A 23,252-nucleotide genomic window follows, 5' to 3' on the forward strand; every position below is an offset into this window, starting at 1 on the left:
TGTAGCGTTGCTAACTGAGGCTGGCTAGCGCTGCTAACTGAGGCTGGCTAGCTCTGCTAACTGAGGCTGGCTAGCTCTGCTAACTGAGGCTGGCTAGCGCTGCTAACTGAGGCTGGCTAGCTCTGCTGACTGAGGATGGCTAGCTTTGCTGACTGAGGCTGGCTAGCTCTGCTAACTGAGGCTGGCTAGCGCTGCTGACTGGGCCTGGCTAGCGCTGCTAACTGGGCCTGGCTAACAATGCTAACTGGGGCTTGCTAGCTCTGCTAACTGAGACTGGCTAGCGCTGTTGACTGGGCCTGGCTAACAATTCTAACTGGGCCTGCCTTACAATGCTAACTGAGGCTGGCTAGCGCTGCTAACTGAGGCTGGCTAGCTCTGCTGACTGAGGCTGGCTAGCAATGCTAACTGGACCTAGCTAACTGGGGCTTTCTAGCTCTGCTGACTGAGGCTGGCTAGCAATGCTAACTGTGGCTGGCTAGCTCTGCTAACTGAGGCTGGCTAGCGCTGCTGACTGAGCCTGGCTAACAATGCTAACTGGGCCTGGCTAGCGTTTCGAACTGGGGCTTGCTAGCTCTGCTAACTGAGGCTTTCTAGCTCTGCTGACTGAGGCTGGCTAACAATGCTAACTGGGGCTGGCTAGCGCTGCTAACTGAGGCTGTGTAGCGTTGCTAACTGAGGCTGTGTAGCGTTGCTAACTGAGGTTGGCTAGCGCTGCTAACTGAGGCTGGCTAGCTCTGCTAACTGGGGCTTGCTAGCTCTGCTAACTGAGACTGGCTAGCGCTGTTGACTGGGCCTGGCTAACAATTCTAACTGGGCCTGCCTTACAATGCTAACTGAGGCTGGCTAGCGCTGCTAACTGAGGCTGGCTAGCTCTGCTGACTGAGGCTGGCTAGCTCTGCTAACTGGGGCTTGCTAGCTCTGCTAACTGAGACTGAGACTGCTAACTGAGCGCTGTTGACTGGGCCTGGCTAACAATTCTAACTGGGCCTGGCTAACAATTCTAACTGGGCCTGCCTTACAATGCTAACTGAGGCTGGCTAGCTCTGCTGACTGAGGCTGGCTAGCTCTGCTGACTGAGGCTGGCTAGCTCTGCTGACTGAGGATGGCTAGCTCTGCTGACTGAGGCTGGCTAGCTCTGCTAACTGAGGCTGGCTAGTGCTGCTGACTGGGGCTGGCTAGCGCTGCTAACTGGGCCTGGCTAGCGCTGCTGACTGGGCCTGGCTAGCAATGCTAACTGGGCCTAGCTAACTGGGACTTTTTAGCTCTGCTGACTGAGGCTGGCTAGCAATGCTAACTGTGGCTGGCTAGCTCTGCTAACTGAGGCTGGCTAGCGCTGCTGACTGAGCCTGGCTAACAATGCTAACTGGGCCTGGCTAGCGTTTCGAACTGGGGCTTGCTAGCTCTGCTAACTGAGGCTCTCTAGCTCTGCTGACTGGGGCTGGCTAGCGCTGCTAACTGAGGCTGTGTAGCGTTGCTAACTGAGGCTGGCTAACGCTGCTAACTGAGGCTGGCTAGCTCTGCTAACTGAGGCTGGCTAGCTCTGCTGACTGAGGATGGCTAGCTCTGCTGACTGAGGATGGCTAGCTCTGCTGACTGAGGCTGGCTAGCTCTGCTAACTGAGGCTGGCTAGTGCTGCTGACTGGGGCTGGCTAGCCCTGCTAACTGGGCCTGGCTAACAATGCTAACTGTGGCTGGCTAGCTCTGCTGACTGAGGCTGGCTAGCGCTGCTGACTGAGCCTGGCTAACAATTCTAACTGGGCCTGCCTTACAATGCTAACTGGGGCTTGCTAGCTCTGCTAACTGAGGCTGGCTAGCGATGTAAAGCTGTGAGTTGTGCTGTTAACTGGGGCTCACTAATAAAAAAAATAAATAGATTAATTCTTTTTGACTCCTGTTTTAGAAGCTGACAAGGCACCTTCTGACTGGAGAGCGATGCTCAAGCCTATCGCCAAGGATACAAAGTAAGTCTAGGTTTGCATTTAGGACTTTCTCATATGTGAAATAAATTAAGAGTTATCGCCAACATACAGTCCTAGTTAAGAGTGTGGACACAGCCCTTCTCATTTAATCTTTTTTCTTAGTTTTAATTGTTTTCTTTATTTTAGTTTAATACTAAAGATCAGCTGTGTCAAGTTATGAATAATAAATACATTGTGACTTGTTGGAGTAAGAAGAAATGTTGGTTATTGTTACTTTATTGGAGTAATTATTATTATTATTATGGCAACTTTTTACTTTTACTTTTTACACTTTCACAAAATTATCTGAACGTTCTACTACATACATTTTAAAAACAACCTTGTTACTCCTATTTCATTTCAGCTTGTTTTCATTCTAGCTTCTTATTGTTCAATAAATCCAGATAAATCTCTATCCAGATAGAGTGTGTCTGATTGTGATTGGATGAGAAGTATTTACATATACTATTCCGACACCCTATTGGTTTATACTGTGATCCATCACACCTGCACACGTCATGCCATACATTCCTTTACAATCAGCATATATGTAGCTGAAACAGGGAACAGCCTAGTGCATCCCAAAATTACCAACATTAACATTTTAATAGAACATTATAGTCATTATGGCTTTTAGTAAAATGAGGCGGGATAGAGCACTATAGGCACTATAGTTTTTTTTTTCTCTTTATGTTACTTTTCCTTTTATACTTTAAGAAGTTTTGAAACCAGTACTTTTACACTTTTATTTAAAGAGTGAAAACCTTGAGTTGATGCTTCAACTTCTAGCATTTTAAACTCTAGTATCTATACTTCTGCCTACAGAGTAATAAATGTTAATACTTTTCACACCTTTTTAAATATATCAAAACTTTAAAGGAACACGTATGCAGTTATGAAGTAAACAAAAAGTGTTAAACAAGCCAAAATATGGTTTATACTTTACATTTTTCAGAGTAGCACCTTTTGCTTTGATTTCCCATTAAGTCCACTCTTGGCATTCTCTCATGAGGTTTCATGAGGTAAAACCTCGAATGATTCTCCAACATCTACATTGTAGTAAATAATCCAACACATAAAGAACAAATATTAATGAGAAAGTGTGTCCAAACGTTTGACTGGTGCTGTAGTTTGATTCAATATTAAACATTCTTAGAATAACAGCTCATTGAATTAAATAAGAAAAAAGATTTCTCAAACAAATCTGGATTTTAAATGTTCAGTTTATATACAGCTGTGGAACAAATTAAGAGACCACTTTAGTTTCTAAATCAGTTTCTCTGATTTTGCTATTTATAGGTTTACGGTTGAGTGAAATGAACATTGTTGTTTTATTCTATAAAATACAGACAACATTTCTCCCAAATTCCAAATAAAAGTATTGTCATGTCGTAGAACAACCCTGGTTTTTAATCACAGTTTTCATGCATCTTGGCATGTTCTCCTCCACCAATCTTACACACTGCTTTTGAATAACTTTATGCCACTCCTGGTGCAAACACTCAAGCAGTTCAGCTTGGTTTGATGGCTTGTGATCATCCATCTTCCGCTTGATTATATTCCAGAGGTTTTCAATTTGGTCAAATCAAGAATTTCATTATTTTAGGTGGTCTTTTATTTTTTCCAGAGCTGTAATTGTGTTTGAAAACAGGCGTATTTTACTGTGATTCAATTTGATAAAGGTGTTTTTTGTGTGTGGTCTTCATTTTTTTATTTTTTTATGTTTTTGTACATTTTTGACGCAAGTCAGTCAGTTGATTGGTCCTTTTCTTGGGCTTTTCTGGCTTTTTCGTTGATTTGAATCTCCAGATCGTCTGTATCTCTTACTCCATCACGCTTTAAGATGGGCTCTCTCGAGCGCGTCTCGCCCAGCCGCACGAAACCAGCGGCCTGTCGCATCTGAGCGCCTTTCTCTCTTCTCTGCCTTCTCCTCCTTAACTCTCACCCACTCAGAGGTGAGAAGATGCTGCTCTGCATGTCGCATGTTGTTGTGAGTTAAAAATTGTTAATCTTTTATCTCTTTTTGCCTCCTTCTCCTATTGGTCATCAGATCCGGAACCCCTAAAACCATCACACCAGCCAGTGTACCGAGTAAAACACCTGTTTCTGTGACTCTTCCTACAACACCGAGCTCAAGTAGCTCTGGGTCTTCTGGTCCTGCACCTTCTGTCCTTTCCCCCATCTCTACAAGTGGTGAAAGCCCGAGATCTCCTGTGACCAGCCCACACAAAAACGGAACATCAGCTTTCACTAAAGGTTATAGTTTTTAATGGACAATATATTGTTTAGTGTTTTTAATTAAAAAATATATTACTGTTACTCGGTCTGGATCAGGTTAGGTTTGCAGCTGATGGCATGTTTTCATTCGGAGCATTCTGTCCAACACAATGTAAACCAAGGATTTACAGTGATTGAACAGTGTAAAGGCTACAACATCAATTAAACTGGTTTGTGTGTGTGTGTGTGTGTGTGTGTGTGTGTGTGTGTGTGTGTGTGTGGAGGCTGCTTGCCCATTAGAGTGCAGAGGGGAACAGAACAGCATGGCTGGCTGAAAGAAACATCACACAAAAAATAAAAATCTATCTTGGAGGTGTAAACAAAGTCATTTAGACCCCGGATGTACAGCTGTATCATGCAGTAATACAGATATATACAGATATTATTGCATTCAATATTACATGATCCAAGCTTTGCAAGTTTAAAATTCATAATTGGATCACACTGCATCTGCATCAGCTGCCAGAGTCTGAGAGAGCTCAACTGGCCATGCTTATCTGGCTAGGGGAAAGTTAATTGGTTAATTGTGCGAGCTCCCTTGTCCCATATCCTTTTTGGAAACAGTTCAAAAAAAGATGGTGACCGTTTTTTTTTTTTTACATGTATCAAAGGAGAAACGTGCTAGTCCTAATGATAAAGTGAAAGAGTCGTTTTAAGTCCTAGTGAGGAAGTGGAGGCAGGAAGAAATAAAGTCAATCTGTGCATTAAACACACCAGTGCACACTCACATACACACCAGTAAACAGTGCGCATGGTAAATTCTGCTATCAAACAGATAGAGATGGTGATTTAGTTTATCTAGTATCATTAGAAATGGCTTCACATGTACCACCACTTTACAGATAGATTCACTTTGCCTAGCATTTTTTTGGTAACAAAATTGTGACAGTAGGATTGTTCTTAATTTCTGTTTTGTGTTCTTTTATTTGTTTTAGATTCCAAAACCGGCAGCAACTCTACTCCAGAGAAAACACCCGAACAGCCTAAGGTTTGTGATTGAAACAGTTATACTGTGAAAACTACAGGGTGCAGGAAAAAATCCATTCAAGCTCGAATCGCGTTTCTAACATTGAACGATTCAGAATCGATTCTCATTTTCAAAAAAGCGGAGCCTTTTTAACTGTCGTGCAGAGTTTTTTTTTTTTTTTTTTTTTTTTTTTTTTTTTTTTTCCTTCCCTTCTCTCTTTTTTTCCTTCTCTCTTCTCCTCCCCTTTCCTTTCCCTGTCGCGCGGAGCTTTTTAGCTGTACCGCGGAGCTTTTTAGCTGTACTGCGGAGCTCAGCTACTGTCGCGCAGAGCTTTTTTTTTGCTGTATGGCGGAGCTCAGCTACTGTCGTGCGGAGCTCAGCTACTGTCACGCGGAGCTCAGCTACTGTCGCGCGGAGCTTAAAATAAGAAAAAATAAGATTTTAATACCTTTTGAAAATGTAAACTCAGCATAGACTCATTCTTGCGTAGTCACCAAAAGATGGATGATACGACCTAAAAATATATCACAGTAATTAAGGGTATTTTTGATATATCCATATCCATATTTTGACTATATTTTTGGTGATATGACAAAACATTGACATTTAAAAAAAAAATGTAAAAAGGTAATTTACTCAAATAAAAAAATCTTCAGTGGTGTCCAATGAAAACCATGTATCTTAATTATGTCTGTTTTTAGTTTTCTCCATCATTTGAACCCTGTATCTGTTGTGTACACTGTGTAAATACCTCTGTATGAATAGACCAATATAAATGCTGTAAAATTACATGGGAACACTCTTATTTTACATTAGCTTTTGTTTACAGCTTAAGGATTCTTGTCTTCTCCTGTACATTCACCATTTTGGAGACATTTTGATAATATTTTTTTTTACCTTCATAGTGTGTTGTTTAAGTATTATCTTCCTGATTTATTTACCAAATGTGTTGTCTTTTTTGTTTTGTTTTTTTTTTGTAGCTGAATCCTAACTACATTCCTAAAGAAGAGATCATGCAAGAGCTGAAAGAGATTGAGATGAATCTGGATGAGCTGGAGAGGAAAGGAGTAGAGCTGGAAAAGCAGCTCAGGAACTCTGAGGAGGAAGGCAAGTGAACATGCTTAACTAATGGAGTAAATGATATAGTGTTTTAAAAGTAATGAGTACATTGAATTAATTTAAATAAACTGAATTGTAATAGGACAGAATGATTGGATTTAAAAAGTCACAGTCTGTATGCTAAAAGCAACTTTTAAAGCATTTATTGTGGTGCAGTTTTTTTCAGATAGAAAAATTCAGATTTTATATAGGAATCTGTTGCGCTTATTTTTAGCTTGCCAGCTCTTTTCAGTTATAATTCTGTCTTTCTTTGGTTAAATTTTGTGTGAATGAGTAGCTGAAGACTGTGTTTGCTGTTCTAATATCTCCATGTTCGCAGTAGCTCATCCGCATCATTAGCAGCTCAGGTAACCAACAAAAGCTGTTGTTGCCAGACACCCTGTTTTAAAAATGGATGTACTGTGTGTGGCAGTTAGAAAGTGTAGCAGAAGCACTTTATAACCATTTATTTGAATAGTTTGCCCTCTCCCCATTCAGAAACTACTGTTTTTAATTTAAAAAAGAAATCTTTAATTTAAATTTAAGAAAATTGTAATTAGTTATGTAATTGATAAGAACTCTAATCATATCTTTGAATAAAGTTACCCTGGCTGGTTGGCACTTGTGAGAAGTAGAGGATGTTCAGTTACAGTGTGTTAATATGTTTAAATGTGTGCTGGTTTCACACTGCTGTGAGTGTCTTTCAGAGGGTGAAGAGGACACGTTAATGAACGACTTAATGGTGGACTGGTTCAACCTCATCCGAAACAAGCAGGTTTACATGCGCCGAGAGTCTGAGCTGGTCTACATGTGAGTATCTGTACTCTCTGAATCACTGAAAAGCCTAGAACTGTGTCGGGTGTGACAATATGACTAATAATAAACATATTTAAAGAGGGTTCGTTTAGTCATGAAAAAACTGGAAAAGGTATGGTATTTAAGAAATTTGGATACGTTTTGGAAAAATAAAAATACCCAGAACGTTTTGGAAAAGACATGGAAATTTGGCCTTAGTGTTTTCGTTTACAGAAGGAGAAAATCTATTTTAATTTAATTATTCAAAATTGTGTGTCAGTTTCATTTTAGACCTACTATAATCAATTATAGTTTTAGTTGATTTGTGTTTTTATTGTCCATGCACTGATTTAAAAGTGTATGGTTATGAAAATTTGCCTCAAAGATATAAAAAAAATCATGGAAATGTATTGTTCAAAAAGTGCATGAACCCTGTTTAAATTACTTAGATATATTTTTATTATAGAGCAAGAACCCAGGATCTGGAAGAAGAGCAGCCTACTGTGGAGGCGGAGCTTCGGAAACTGATGGAAACACCAGGTAAGAAAAGGACAAAAGTGTGCTGGGTTTAGAATGTTAGATTTTAAGTATTTAGGTATAGAAGACTTGATTTATGTGTGCAGAATGATCTAATCAATGACTTGTTCTAAATGATAACTCTCTAAAAAAAGATATACAGTATCTTACAGAAGTGAGTACACTCCTCACATATATGCTAAGATTTTATTCTTTTTATTATCTTTTTATGGGACAACACTATAGAATTGAAACATGGATATAAAATCAAAGTAGTCGTTGTCTTCTGAAAATAACTCAAGACAGCCATTAATATCTAAATTGTGCCCAATTTTTTCAATATTTTTTGTGGGCAAACACTGCCTTAACCTGCTTGGGCAAAGAATTCACCAGAGCTGCACGTTTACATTTTCCTTCTGGAATTCACTTTTACTCCTCCATTTAAGACATCACAGAGCTGGTATATATTAAACACCCTGCGCTCCTCCACATTCCACTTCAGGATGCCCCACATGTGCTCAATATGGTTTAGGTCTAGAGACATCTCAGATTTTCTCCACTGTCCATTAGGACACATCTTACATGACACATTTTTTGCACTATAAGGCCCACTTTCCCAAAAATGATCAGAGGATCTTTTAATCCGGTGTGCCTCATGTATGAATTCTACCAGTCACTCCGCTGAAGTACAGAGTTATACAGGAGTTTCAGTGAAGTTTCTCCAGAACCTAGGTTGAAGCAGTATTAGCAGTAGACACTAACTGCTCCAAGTGCTAGCCCTTTTGCCGTTAAGGTAAATATTATCGGGATGTAAGATACTGCTAACCCTGGCTATTACTGGCAGAGCAGCATTAGCATTAGCTGCTAACCATGCTAAGCGCTATCTTTTTTGCCGTTTAGAAGCGAGTATATCGAACTGTAGTTTGTGCGTTTACCGTGTTAAAACAAGCTATGTGGGACGAATCACCAGCTAATATCGTCCTGGCTTACTGGAACACCCAGCCTTAATGGAAATCTGGAAATCTAAGCTTACTGTAAATAAAGGAAGTGCTTTACTCACCTAAGTAAACAGTTTTCAGATAAGAAATCTGTGTAGATTAATGTCCAGTCCAGTGTGTATATATATATATATATATATATATATATATATATATTTTTTTTTTTTCTTATATATATATATTTTTTTTTTTTAAGATTTAAGCTTTGTTTACTTAGCTTAGCTTTACTTTAGTTACCCAGCGACGAGACCGGCTGAATTAGAAGGAACGACACCCCTATTCCTTACTAGTGTTGAATAATGCACATTATAATCAAATAGACCAAAAAATAAATGTTCATTGACTGTGCGCTTACAGTGTGAAAAATACAATACCTGCTTACCTGGTATGCAAGAGTCGTACCTCGTGAAATTGTGACATGCATCCTCTGCATCACTGAACACATTACTGTCCCCCCCTCTCTGCAGAGCACCTGAAGACATATAGAGAGCGTAAGCGAGAGGAGGAGCTGATGGCGAAGCTGGTGGAAATCGTAAACGACCGTAATGCCATTGTGGATGGGCTGGATGAGGACAGACTGAGGTGCGCATACACATTACGACTGGTGTTAAAAAGTATCTGGGAGATCTGAGCAGGTCATGACTGTACTGTGGGAACATTTGATGATGCTTCTGTTTGATGATTCATCTAACAATCTCATAGAGAAGGCCTTATGAGTGGGAGTGAATACAGTAGGTCAGGAAAACACTCAAATAAGCAAGAAAGGGTACTCCAGGACCAGTGCTGGACCAGGAACCTGAGGTCTAGGCTGAGTAATCAGACAACTATTTTCAAACCACTTGTTGGCTTTTTACTCAGGTACACTGGATGGAGATCACAGACCCATTTATGCATAGTTATCATGGTTATGTCAATAGTTTGTGTGAAGGAGAGCTAACAGAAGCTCAAGGTCAAGAGATCTTTTGTTTAAGTTGAACAGAAGCACATTTTGATTGATACCATTTTATAGGCCTTGGCTTTGAGCAAACATTTGGTTATTTTGTTGAGGTTGGTTAAAATGAAACCTTTGTAGAAAAATAGCCTGCACCCTTTAGTGGTTGTTCTGTATCTGGTACTATCTGGTATCTGGTCTGTTGGTACTGAAAACGAAGAGGAAACATGGAATGCCAGATGTGTAGCTTTAGCCTTATTATTCAAAGAATTAAGCAGTGTTACTCACCATTGGAGATCAATGATGAGTAACACACACACACACAAACATAGACACTTAATACCAAATGTCCTGCTTGTAACCATATCAGACAATTGTACTACCAAGAAAAGAACATAAAAGGCCTTTTTGGAAAAAAAAAACCCACCAGGGAAGATCTTAAAGTTCTTATTGCATCTTAACCTCATACGCTTAATTTAATACATATATAGCGAGATATATTTCCCTTATCGTGTTAGAACCCTTGAACAACTTTGCTCTGTCTGGATATACAGGAGTTGGACAGTGAAACTAAAACACCTGGTTTTAGACCACAATTATTTATTGTCCTGATGGACAGTTCTGGTGGAAACAGGGGAGTTGAGGTGCACATTGAATTCTGTCGTGATTTGATCAGCCGTGGTTTTTTGGATACAATCCGGGTTAGCACCCGAACATCCCTTTCAGACAGCTTCCTCTTACAGTGTCCACAGTTAATCCAGTTGGATGTGGTTGGTCCTTCTTGGTGGTATGCGAGAGAGAGAGAGTGCGAGAGAGAGAGAGAGGGAGTGCGAGAGAGAGAGAGAGGGAGTGCGAGAGAGAGAGAGAGTGTGCGAGAGAGAGAGAGAGTGTGCGAGAGAGAGAGAGAGAGTGCGAGAGAGAGACAGAATGCAACTGTCTAAACACCAGCAGCTTGGCAAACAGTAAATCATAAGTACTCTGTGGGAAACTGCAGAGCTCTGACGGGCTCGTTTCTTCTCCCATGCCAACACAAAGACCAGAGACCAGTTCATTGGTACTTGCGGATCCAGAGCTCAACCCCCAGAACCTGCTGAACCTATAGTGAACGTTCGTTCACCTCAGAGTCTAAGAGTTCATACATCTGATGTGAAATATCAATAGACAGACTGTAAAAAACTAAAACTCACTTTAAAGAGTAAAACTAATATATTTTTTATCTTAGTGAAAAGAAATGATTATATCATGTGACTCTTACTCCTGTAATTCTCCTGACTGTTTAATTCTAAGAAGACAACAAAACAAAAATACATCTACTCGTACTCTGTTGGGAAAAAAAATGGTATCGATGCATCCCTAATTGAGTGTTTTTTTATTATCATCTACTATTTCGACTGAACTGACCCACTGCTCATCTTATTTTGGTAAATACAAAGCTGTTCATAGAAAAATGTCTCTCGCCAAGAGGTACTCTATCCAAAGCTAAACTTTTTTTTATATATATAGTGAAGTAAAGCACTTTTACGCCCTCTTGTGGCCAGAACCAGTGTCTATGTTCTTAAGCACAAAGTGCACAAAGAGTACATTTGCACAGGCCATATAGATGATTTCTTTTTTTAATATTAGTGTTACTACAGGTGCTGGTCAACGAATTAGAATAATTTGAAATAGTGCAATCATGAAATTCTTTGAATGCATTTTTTGTGCAGAAAGCAAATCAGGTGTTCACCGCACCTGTCCTACTCGTTAGACTAATCACAGAACTCGTTACCTGGAAAAAAATTTGCTCAGCTGAGCTTTCCAAAAGGCCCATTTAGGCCATTTAACTGTGACACTGTTGTTTTATTGAATTAGAATAATGGAGAAACTGTTTCATTGAATTAGAATAAATGCTCGAATTTTTGTTTTCTGTGAAGAGTGTTCACTGTGCAGTATAAAGTCAGGGTTGAGTAGAATTTCTAAGTTGTAAAATCAATCATGGGTAAGCAGCGCGACCTCTCAACCGGAATAGTGGCTCAAATTCAAGCCCTTCGCCAACAAGGCTTGACCCAAACTAAAATTGCTGAGCAGCTCGGCATCAGCCAGTCTTCCGTCTGCAAAGCTCTCAAGAAAAACTGCAGCAAGCGCACCAACTGTTCCGGCGTCCGAAAAACTTCTGCTCGCGACAACAAGCAGCTGAGAAAGATCGCAGTCAGCAACCGGTTCAAGTCCACTTCCGAGCTCACCGACTTGTGGAACAAGCAGACCGGCGCTGACGTCTCCAGATCAACCACTTACCGTCGTCTGCGCGAACTCGGCTTCAAATCTCGCGTTCCAGCAGTAAAACTGATGCTGAACAAGAAACAAATGGAGAAACGGCTGAAGTGGGCCAAAGAACACGGCGAGTGGACTGCTGAAGACTGGCAGAAAGTGGTCTTCAGTGACGAATCACGCTTCTGCATCTCCTTCGGTGACCAAGGTCCTCGTGTCTGGCGTCGTGGTGGCGAAACCTACAACCACGAGTGCGTGAAAAGATCCTTCAAGTTTCCCCAGAGCGTTATGGTCTGGGGATGCATGTCCGCTCGAGGTGTAGGGAAACTCTGCTTCCTCAAGAAGACTGTCAATGCTGCCGTATATCAAGATGTTCTGGAAACGTTCCTGATTCCGACTGTTGAGGAACAGTTCGGCGAAGAAGACTTCATATTTCAACAGGATCTTGCACCGGCTCATGCGGCAAAGTCGACCAAAGATTGGTTCACTAAAAAACAGCTTGAAGTTTTGGCATGGCTGGCCAACTCGCCTGACCTCAATGTCATTGAAAACCTTTGGGCCATCGTCAAGCGGAAAATTCGCGACAGAAATCCTACTACGATGGACCAACTGAAGCAGAACATCGCCACTGCCTGGGAAGCTGTGAGTGCGGAAACTTGCAACAAGCTGGTCAAATCGATGCCACGGAGACTTCAGGCAGTCATACAAGCCAAGGGGGCAGCCACAAAATACTGAGAAAGTGATGATTGTAATTATAATAAAAAATATTCTAATTCAATGAAACGGTTTCTCCATTATTCTAATTCAATAAAACAACAGTGTCACAGTTAAATGGCCTAAATGGGCCTTTTGGAAAGCTCAGCTGAGCAAATTTTTTTCCAGGTAACGAGTTCTGTGATTAGTCTAACGAGTAGGACAGGTGCGGTGAACACCTGATTTGCTTTCTGCACAAAAAATGCATTCAAAGAATTTCATGATTGCACTATTTCAAATTATTCTAATTCGTTGACCAGCACCTGTACATGTTAGGATTTCATGACAGTATTGTTTTACATGCTTTTCCTTTAGCTAACCCTGTCCTGACTGGGTGATTATTACTCCACTCGCAGTCCTGACAGATGTGATGTGTTAGACGCAGGCTATGGTGTTCTGGCCTTTTCCTGTGTCAGTACTTGCTGTATATGAACATATGGCTAATAATGTAAGCATATGAGGCATATAGCAGATATATTAGCACACTCTGGATGTTGAGGTGTTGGATTTTATTATACTTAGGTTGAACTGACCAGGGTGTAATCTTCCAGCTCTAATTCAGTGTTTTATTTGACTTTACATCTCCACTTCATCAACTTAATTACTTCTGTTTCATTCAGTGAACCTAAGACTTATTAAGTGTAGGGCAATTTTCATATTTCTTTATTGTAACTATTCATCTTCCCTCCTATACAGCAGTATATGGGGAATATACATGTGGGAATATATTGTTTAAACAATAGCTCTAATATCTTTTGTATTTGTTTGACCTTTCATTGTAACAGTCATATTTGACATGTGGTTATATCACTGCTTTATTGCTCTATTTAAAGTCAGGCATGCTTAATGTCACTTTGATTGATGGGAGTCTGCTATTTAATCAGAGAGCCTGTTGAAGTCGTTATTCTAAGAAATCATGGCAGATATAAGCTTCACCCCACAGACTTTCAGCCAGAAACTTTTGATGACGCTCATTTTGATTGATTGTTTCTGTCCGTCTTTCATTTTCTTTTTAGGGAGGAAGAGGAGGATGAGCAGTTAAATAAAATGCTGCAGAGCTTTGGTAAGTTAAGAATGTACACTCTTTAATATGTAATATTCAGTGTGTTACAGAGGTATTCAGTATTTGTCAACACAAATTTTGTTAATATGTTATTTTGCATGATGACATTTTCATTTGCCAAATATTCGGCATGTTCTCCTCCAGTCTTTCACATTATTTATTTCATTCATGTCATTACTGTCACAGAAATGCAAGTAGCTCAGCTTTGTTTCATGCATCTGCCATACAGTGACTTGCAAAATTATCCATACCCCTTTTTGTCACCTACTGCTGGGCAATTTTGGCCTAAAAAATCTTAATCTTAGATTATAATTGATAATTGATCATTTTTCCCCTATGAAAAATCAAACTACAGATGAAAAAGAAATTAGTTCAAAACTAGGTTTACTTAAAAAAAAAAATGGTGTTGGGTCGCTTTGGGATGAGTCGACTCAATGAATTGACTCATTGAATCATTGAGTGAATCAATTATTCAAAACACTGTTTACAAGCCCATGCATTCCTATCACGCACTGACCTCATGTACACACACACACACACACATATACCTTCAACCAGAAACCAGACTCTCATTGGAAGCTATATGAAGCATTTAGAGGCTGTTATTTCTGCTAAAGGAGGATCTACTAAATATTAAATTAAATTTTCTGTTTGAGTGCACAAATGTATGCACCTGCCTAATTTAGTTTAAAGAATTATTGCATACTTTCTGTAAATCCAAAAAAAAAAAAAATCATTTTACTTCTCAAATATCACTGTGTTGCTGATCTATTTATAAAGAAATCACATAAATTGATCGGCAGTGTATCGGTATCGGCCGATTTTCAGCCAAAATACGATATCGGCAACAGGCCGATGTTCCACTGAATTTAGCTGATCTGATGTCAGGCGGTCCTTGGTAAGAGATACGTGTTAAAAGCATTTTTAGGGGGGGGTGAGAGACACATTTTTAAAAGCATTGTGGGGGGGGTTCTGTGCTTGGTGAGATACGTTTTAAAATCGTTTAAAATTATTACTTGACAGGGCGCTGTTTCTCCGGAGAGGAAATTTATTTGGGGCTTTGATTTGGCACCCCCTCTAGTGCAGCGCCCCTATGCATCACATAGGCTGCATACCCCCTTATTGCGCCACTTGCTACTGCCCAGCCACTGGCTACAGAGGCAGCTCAGCCAGTCTGGAGCGTTTTTCGGTAATGTTACTTACTAAAAATATGGGGTTTAAATCAGAGCCGCGCTCTTAATTACAGTTTATGAGGGCAGACTGAGTCAGGCTGAAATTTTTTGACCAATCTAAGCTCTAGCTGGAGTGATGGATTACTGTTATTCTTATTAAAATATTGTATTATTATCTATATAATAACAGTGAGTGAGATCATTTAAGCAGTAAGCTGACAAAACAGGCTGTGAGGTGGCTGAGGTTCGGATACACATTCCTGCGGTATTGACATATAAATATAAAAATTCTGGTGTCTTATAAATATTTAAACATTACTTATATCTCTCCTGAAAAGCTTTTAATTGGGTCAGTAACACTCTACTGTTTATTTACTATCAGTGTAAATTACCACTGTTTGCTTAGGTGTGGATGTAATTAGGGGAATCAGTAGCAGGTTTGTCTGGCACCTGTGTGGCATTATTGGGGCATTTGGCCCCGCCCAATATCGGTATCGGCGATCGGCCGATCGAGATGAAAGATGATCGCCGATTGGAATCGGCCCCAAAAACACTGATCGGTCCATCTCTAAAATTATCAGGGGTGCCCAAACTTTTTGATACCACTGTATTGTTGTGATTAAAACAATTATTTTTTAAGGGGCCCATATTACAAAACTAAATGTTTCTAACACTGTTTTTTTTTCACATAAAGAAATATCCAGTATCAAAATCTTAGTCTTAAGAAGGTTTAATTTATATATAAAATTAATACATTTTACGTAAATTTCATTGCTTGACAAATTAATATTTGAGTCATTTGAAGTAATACTTTTAATTAAAACGCACTTTGTTTGGTTTGTGTTTGTAAGTGAGAAGTTTAGTTTTGCTCAATAGAACATCCCTGCATGTGTTGAGAGTATCTCTCATCTGAAACTTGGACACTTTATCTCAAAAACAAAAATTGAGCCAGTAATATTCCTGCCAGGTTTTTGTTTATAGTGGAATCTGCTGAGGAGCCAGAACTAAACATTCTGTTCTGTTAGCCAGTATTAATGTTTTGACAGGGGCTGTGCAAATGCTGATGGAACACGTTTGTTTATCTTTACAAAAAGCCTGAAAATCTGCTTTAGAATATAAGGAGTAGGAATTTGTTTTAGTGGGACAGTAATAAAATGTCTTACTATGAAAATGTTATTTTTCTGCAGACACTTGATTTATCTCGATACCTGAGAATTCTGCAGTTCTCAACTCCAGTTATTAAAAATAAATCAGATAAACAAAATAAACAAACTTTCTTTTTGCTTAATAAAGTGTATCTTCTCTCTTAAGTCATACATATATAAAACATTAAAAAGAAAGAAATTTCTCTATACAGGACACAGCACTGAATTTATACATATATATATATATATATATATATATATATATATATATATATATATATATATATATTAATTATATATAATTATATATATTAAACAATTCCTCAAATTTAATCTTTTTTTCCACTTAAAGTAGCCTTAAAACAAGGGATATATATAAAAAACATTGTGCTTTTGGAAAAAGTAGATAAAAAGTGCAGTTTCTGTAAATCTGGGCTGAAACAGTGTCTGGTCTGTTCTCATACCCATTTGAAGGAGCTGATTGGTCAGTTCAGGTTAGAGTGAGTGTGTCTGCTCTAAAGATCAGTGTTTAGTTCAGTGGTGATGATTCAGAACATGAGACGTGCTGCTGTTTCGCTGAAAAGTCGGGTTCTGCCGTCACTGTGTGTGTTTTCATAAAGAACAGCGTCTGAATGAGCTTCGTATCTCTCCTCTGTGTGCGCCACACTTTTATTTAGAACGCAGACAATTGCTTAATTTTAATACTGCTGGAGACATGAACTGAAACTCCTGTATAACTCTGCACTTCAGCAGAGTGGGTTTGGTTGGGTTTGAGTGGGTTTCCTTGCAACCTGACTGGTGAATTTCATACATAAAGCACACCGGATTATAAGGCGTACTGACGATTTTTGGAAAAAATTAAAGAATTTTAAGCAGTTTACGTATAAAACCTTTAAATCCAGGCCGATCCCATGAAGCCAGCAGATTGAGTGTCTGGTCATGTTGCAGCTTCCAAATGGAACTTTAACCAAATACTAGGTATTGTGTGTACATTGGTGTGAAAAAGTGTTAGCCCCCTTCCTGATTTCCTGATTTTTTGCATGTTTGTCACACTTAAATGTTTCAGAACATCAAACCAATTTAAATATTAGTCAAAGACAACACACGAAAACACAAAATGCTGTTTTTAAATGAAGGTGTTTATTATTAAGGGAGAAAAAAAATCCAAACCTACATGGCCCTGTGTGAAAAAGTGATTGCCCCCTTGTTAAAACATATCGTCACTGTGGTTTCTGAGACCTGAGTACACTGTCTCTAGCAACACCCAGGCCTGATTATTGCCACACCTTTTCTTAATCAAGACATCACTTAAATAGGACCTGCCTGACAAAGTGAAGTCCACCAAAAGATCCTTAAAAGCTACACAGTATGCGAGATTCATAGAAATTCAGGAACAATTGAGAAAGAAGGTAATTGAGATCCATCAGTCTGGAAAGTGTTATAAAGCTATTTCCAAAGCTTTGGGAATCCAGCGAACCACAGTGAGAGCCATTGTCCACAAATGGCAAAGACATGGAACAGTGGTGAACCTTCCCAGGAGTGGCCGGCTGCCCAAAAATGCCGCAAGAGCGCAGCGACGACTCATCAAAGAGGTCACAAAAGACCCCACAACAACATTCAGTGTTGTTGACTCCACCATCAGAAAGAGACTGGGCAAAAATGGCCTACATGGCAGAGTTCCTAGATGAAAACCACTGCTGAGCAAAAACAACAATAAAGCTCGTCTCACAATCTTTCCAGAGCACATCTTAGTGATCCCAAAGACTTTTAGGAAAGCATTCTGTGGACCGATGAGACAAAAGTTGAACCCTTTGTAAGGTGTGTGTCCCAGTATATCTGGCGTATAAGAAACACTGCATTCCAGAAAAAGAACATTATACCAACAGTAAAACATGGTGGTGGTAGTGTGATGGTCTGGGGCTGTTTTGCTGCGTCAGGGCCTGAAAGACTTGCTGTGATAAATGGAACTATGAATTCTGCTGTCTACCAAAAGATCCTGAAGGAGAATGTCCGACCATCTGTTTGTGACCTCAAGCTGAAACAAACTTGAGTTCTGCAGCAGGACAATGGTCCAAAACACACCAGCAAGTCCACCTCTGAATGGCTGAATAAAAACAAAATGAAGACTTTGGAGTGGCCTAGTCAAAGTCCTGACCTGAATCTGATTGAGATGCTGTGGCGTGTCCTTAAAAAGGAAGTTCATGCTCGAAAACCCTCCAATGTGGCTGAATTACAACAATTCTGTAAAGAAGAGTGGAACAAAATTCCTCCAAAATGCTGTAAAAGACTCATTGCAAGTTATCGCAAACGTTTGGTTGCAGTTGTTGCTGCTAAGAATGGCCCGACCAGCTATTAGGTTTAGGAGGCAATCATTTTTTCACACAGGGCCATGTAGTTTGGGATTTTTTTCTCCCTTAATAATAAACACCTTCATTTAAAAATAGCATTTTGTGTTTACCTGTGTTGTCTTTGACTAATATTTTAATTGGTTTTATGTTCTGAAACATTTAAGTGTGACAAACATGCAAAAAATCAGGAAATCAGGAAGGGGGCTAACACTTTTTCACACCACTGTATATTATTTATCCCATGTTGTAATTATATATTTTTTTTATTGTTTTGTGTAGTACAGTGTTGTACAGTCATTCTGTCCCCAAAACAGATCAGCAGTTCAAATAAAAGATTGAAAGGTCAATACTGTCTCGAAATTTACGTCTACGATGAGCGCATGCACACTCCCAGCTATAACAGTGTCCTGATTGGAGGTAAAAGAGCTGTAAATGGAGATAACCGTTTCTACTGCGCTGATCTGTGTCACAGTTCAGAGGTACTGGTTTTGTCATGGAACTAAAAAGTTTCTAAAACCAAAGTTTTACCTCATTTTTTTGGGTTGCATTGACCCCTTTGTCCTCTCCCGCCTCCGGGAGCTGTACTCAGAGACTTAACGCTAATTGGTGTGGCATGTTTATGTATTCAGTGTATTTTTTATTTTTTTTTGTTAAGGCCAAAATGTGAGCAACAGGAGGAGTTACGCATTCCATTTTGATTTTAATGACCGCTAATGGACAACTATCAGCTATTAGAATGTAGCCGTGGCTAATGATTAGCCTGCTTTTTAGTGCTGAAATGCATATTAAGCGAAATGTATAATTTACCAGCCCAATTAAGTGGTCCCAGAAATGTGGGCAGAAGTCATGAGCATTTGCAATTCATGATTTTTAAAAAACTGTGAAAACTGTTGCTAGAGTTCTCAGCTCTGTGTGTGTGTACGTGTGTTTTAAACTAGTTTAAAGTAGTTTTTCCTTACAATGACCCTTTTGGCTTGTGGTGGACTGGTAAAAGAACTTTTATCTATCTATCCACTCATTTATCCTTATCTTTCTCTTTCTCTCTCTCTCTCTCTCTTTCTTTTTTTCTCTATAACAGACATGAAAACTGACATTAAGAAGGAGAAAAAGAAGAAGTCGCCAATGTCCAAGTTGTTTGGGTGGAAGTCGAAGGCCGAGGCTACAGGAAGCTGATCCACCAGCAAGAGTGGTGCATGATGGGACTGTTTTCTATGGAAAATTTATTTTGCCAAACTTTTAAACTTGTAAAACCTGATATGAGAATGTGTAGAAGAAGAGCTTAAAAACTAAAATCTCTACTTTAATTTTAATAGGAGAAGCTGTAAACTGTAGATTGTAGTTTTGATTTGAAGCTGTGCTGCTTTGTTTTAAGGGTTGCCAACTCAAAATATTACGTTCTGTTCAGATTTTACTTTAGGATATCATATCACAAAGTCCTCATATTTAAAATACAAATAAAAATCTTAATTTAACAAAACATAGTACAGGTTTAAGTTCTCAGATCAAGTCTTACAGGTATTTAAGTTTTGCAACATAATTACATCCATAGTTTTTTTTTTTTTTACTTTTTTTTTTTAATGGATGCTCATGTAAAATTTGTTGTATAATTCCAAGCAAGTTTAAAGCATTTCTATTGGTCCATTTATCAATAATTATTTACATCAAATCAAATTAAATATAAAACCAAAAACTAGATTCATTAAATGCCAACAATATGGAGTATTAATGACAAAATAAATTAGGAATACTAGTAAAGAATAACTTTTCTTTTAAGGATTGTTTAGTTTTAGCACAAACTACATTAATATTACATTATTTTATTTGTAATAATAAAAATAAATGTTTTAAGCCACTGTCTTAAAATATTAGAAAAAAATGTCTGGCATTCATCTACATTTTTTTCTTGCAAGATTTCATGTAAAAACTTTGTTTGCTTGTTTTTTTTTTTAAGGCATTAAACTTTTCAGGTTTCCATTCATCACTGAATTACCATTTTTGGTAGAAATAATTTGATGGATTTGGTGGAATTTCCCTTCAGTTTTTAAAGCACTAATAAATGTCATTTTAATGGTTTGTTTAGCGTGTCACTCTGATGGGAAATGATGATTTTTTTCCTTAATAGCACTACCAAGCTTTAAATCACATGGGGATTATTTCTGAATTAACTCTTATGTTTAAGTCTGATATAACATGAGTATTATATTTGAAGAATTTTACATTTTATTGATTCATATTGAATCCAGCTTAAATCCAGAATGAATGATAAAATTCCAGCCTCTCCGCCTCACTGTTCTTCTATTGTAGTTTTATTTAGGATGGATAATTATGTCCTCGTTTTATATGGGGCGTATTTTTTCTTGACTATTTTGTGATAAATCAGCTCTAGAATTGGAATCTTCTTAGTATCGTTTTTAGTGTACATGTATACTGTGTCCAGCAGGAGGCGCTCAGCTCTTATTGTAGAATCTCTGCAGTTTCTAGGTGAGGATTATTGAGATGTAGGACATGTGTAGATTATTCAAAACCAACATAAAATATACGAAACACAGATATGATGTGCCAGTATTTCTGACAATTAACTTATTAGTATTGGTTTATATTAAAATATTTTTGCAAAATGTTGTCAAAATATATATTTTTTTGTCTTAAAAAAATCTGAAACATTTTAATGATGTTTGTTACCCCAGAATGTTCCACCGCCATGATCATAACTTTCTGCGTACTACCCACATGTAAATGAAAATAAAGTTACAATAAAGTTTGAAAAGTCGAAATGTTCTGAAATTTCATTTCAGTCAAGATTCATGGATCTGATTTAATTTATTAAAAAGGCAACAAAAAACAAAATTACAATTATTATTAGACACTGTTTATCACACTATTAAAGCATACTCTAAATCATAATTATTGTTTATTCACTTATTTGACGCTTTAATGCTATCAGTAAGAAAAAGCTGTTTGTTTTACTGTGGATAGGTAGAGTTAAATAGGTTAACCTATAAGCGCAGACCCACTACTGAATATTGATGCTAAACTCAAAATTGAATCTAATGAATTAAGTGAGCAGATAATTCACTTTATTTTATTATTTTTAATTTTTTTTTGTGGGAACAGGCCTGTTAATATTTTAAGGTTAAAATTCTGATTTAACATAATTGACACAAAAAAATTCTTTATCTGTATTTTAACATTTTGTTGTAGGAATAATCACATCTGTTTGTGAATCAGTTTCACTGATTTTGCTGTTTGTAGGTAAAATGAACATTGCTGGTTTATTCTATAAACTACGGAGAACATTTCTACCAAATTCCAAATAAAAATATTGTAATTTAGAGCATTTATCTGCAGGAAATAAGAAATGTCTGAAATAACAAAAAAGATGCAGAGATTTCAGACCTCAAATAATGCAAAGATATTCATAAAGGTTTTAAGAGTTCAGAAATCAATATTTGGTGGATTAACCCTGTTTTTTAATCACAGTTTCCATTCGTCTTGACATGTTCTCCTCCACCAGTCTTACACGCTGCTTTTGGATAACTTTATGCTGCTTTACTTCTGGTGCAGAAATTCAAGCAGTTCAGTTTGGTGGTTTGATGGCTTTTGATCATCCATCTTCCTCTTAATTATATTCCAGAAACTAATCATTTATAAGTGGTGATCTCTCATTTGTTTGCAGATATGCAATATGTATATATGAAATGTAAAACATTACATTAAAGCTTTTGAATTTGTTAAAATGGTTGGAACATATAAGAACAGATCTGTAGAAGCTAAAACACAATTTTAAAGGAGCTAGTTTAGGTTTATCTCCAGCACTAACCCTAAAGCACTCGTACATTCTGTAAATAAGATCAGATGAAGTAACACAGATTCACACACTGTCCTGTAGTGATGCTCTGAGGAACTTATTTTAACGGAGCTAAAAAAAAGAACAGCATGCTGTAGGGAACTTTACACAGCTCTTTAGGGATCTGTGACACACATACGACAATATAGAAAATATGATGATATAATTTTAGGGTACAATGTTTTTACTATTTGTATCAAAAGGAAAATTCATACTGTTCTCATTTCCCATTAAATATTACTACTACAGACGGATTATATCTGTCCAGTATCATTTATTTTACTTCATTTGTGGATATATGGAGTGCATTATTAGTATCGTGACATGTTGGATCATTAACTACAATTAGGGGAGTGCCATATAAAATTGTGTGGAATAATATAATAAAACATAATATTAATTTGGTTCCAGAAGTATATCCTTGATTTCCTTTACTTTTTTTAATTTTAATTCAGTGTTTTGTCATATTATGGCCGTATCGCTCACCTATACATTTAATACATTGTTTTATTTTGTCTATTATTACAATTCTGCAAGTTGGAGATTTGGTTTTTATAAATAAGTTATTTTTCTTGTAGAGGAGATTGTTTAACATCAGTTAAATGTATAATTTGTCCAGGATGTTCAAACTTTTGCATTAGAATATACATCATTATATAACTATATATTATACCTATAAATAATATTTAACATTAAACTATTAAACAATTAAATATATTTAAGCATAATAAGTGCCATCAATACTATATAATTATTTAAACTATCTAGGATGTTAAACAACAACAACTATTTTAACTATTTGACAAATAAAACACTGTTGATACAATAAAACAAAACACTAATACAATATAAGCAAATTAATATGTTAGGAATAATAGAGACCTTTTAAATAATTAAGTAAAAATCTCACCATATTTAGAGAAAAAATATTGTAATATATGTATGACAATTCTAATGAATAACTTTATTAACTATTTGTTCCTTCTTTTTTCTTTTTAAATTGTACAATTGTACCATATTTCTAGTTTTACAGTTCATTATTACTTTTTAACTTGCCATTGCTGTGCTTTAAGTGCTATTTACATTATTTTTAACATTAAAGCAGATTGTTTAGAGATAAAAATACTCACCACCACA

The 23,252-nt window shown here is 37.6% G+C and overlaps 1 protein-coding gene across 2 annotated transcripts in view; it reads left to right on the plus strand.

Moving 5' to 3' along the window:
* Nucleotides 1-21,019, plus strand: part of micall2b (mical-like 2b) — a 53,346-nt gene extending 32,327 nt beyond the window's left edge. For both annotated transcript variants that reach the window (XM_049469832.1, XM_049469833.1), the window contains exons 9-17: nucleotides 1,901-1,961; nucleotides 4,009-4,214; nucleotides 5,171-5,223; nucleotides 6,183-6,309; nucleotides 7,008-7,110; nucleotides 7,562-7,635; nucleotides 9,077-9,191; nucleotides 13,557-13,603; nucleotides 19,347-21,019. In XM_049469832.1, coding sequence (XP_049325789.1) covers nucleotides 1,901-1,961; nucleotides 4,009-4,214; nucleotides 5,171-5,223; nucleotides 6,183-6,309; nucleotides 7,008-7,110; nucleotides 7,562-7,635; nucleotides 9,077-9,191; nucleotides 13,557-13,603; nucleotides 19,347-19,441 — 881 coding nt within the window. In that variant the 3' untranslated portion in view covers nucleotides 19,442-21,019. The remainder of the gene's footprint in view (nucleotides 1-1,900; nucleotides 1,962-4,008; nucleotides 4,215-5,170; nucleotides 5,224-6,182; nucleotides 6,310-7,007; nucleotides 7,111-7,561; nucleotides 7,636-9,076; nucleotides 9,192-13,556; nucleotides 13,604-19,346) is intronic.
* Nucleotides 21,020-23,252: the final 2,233 nt, after the last annotated feature.

The sequence above is a fragment of the Astyanax mexicanus genome, chromosome 21, assembly GCF_023375975.1.
Source record: "Astyanax mexicanus isolate ESR-SI-001 chromosome 21, AstMex3_surface, whole genome shotgun sequence".
Taxonomy (NCBI): domain Eukaryota; kingdom Metazoa; phylum Chordata; class Actinopteri; order Characiformes; family Acestrorhamphidae; genus Astyanax; species Astyanax mexicanus.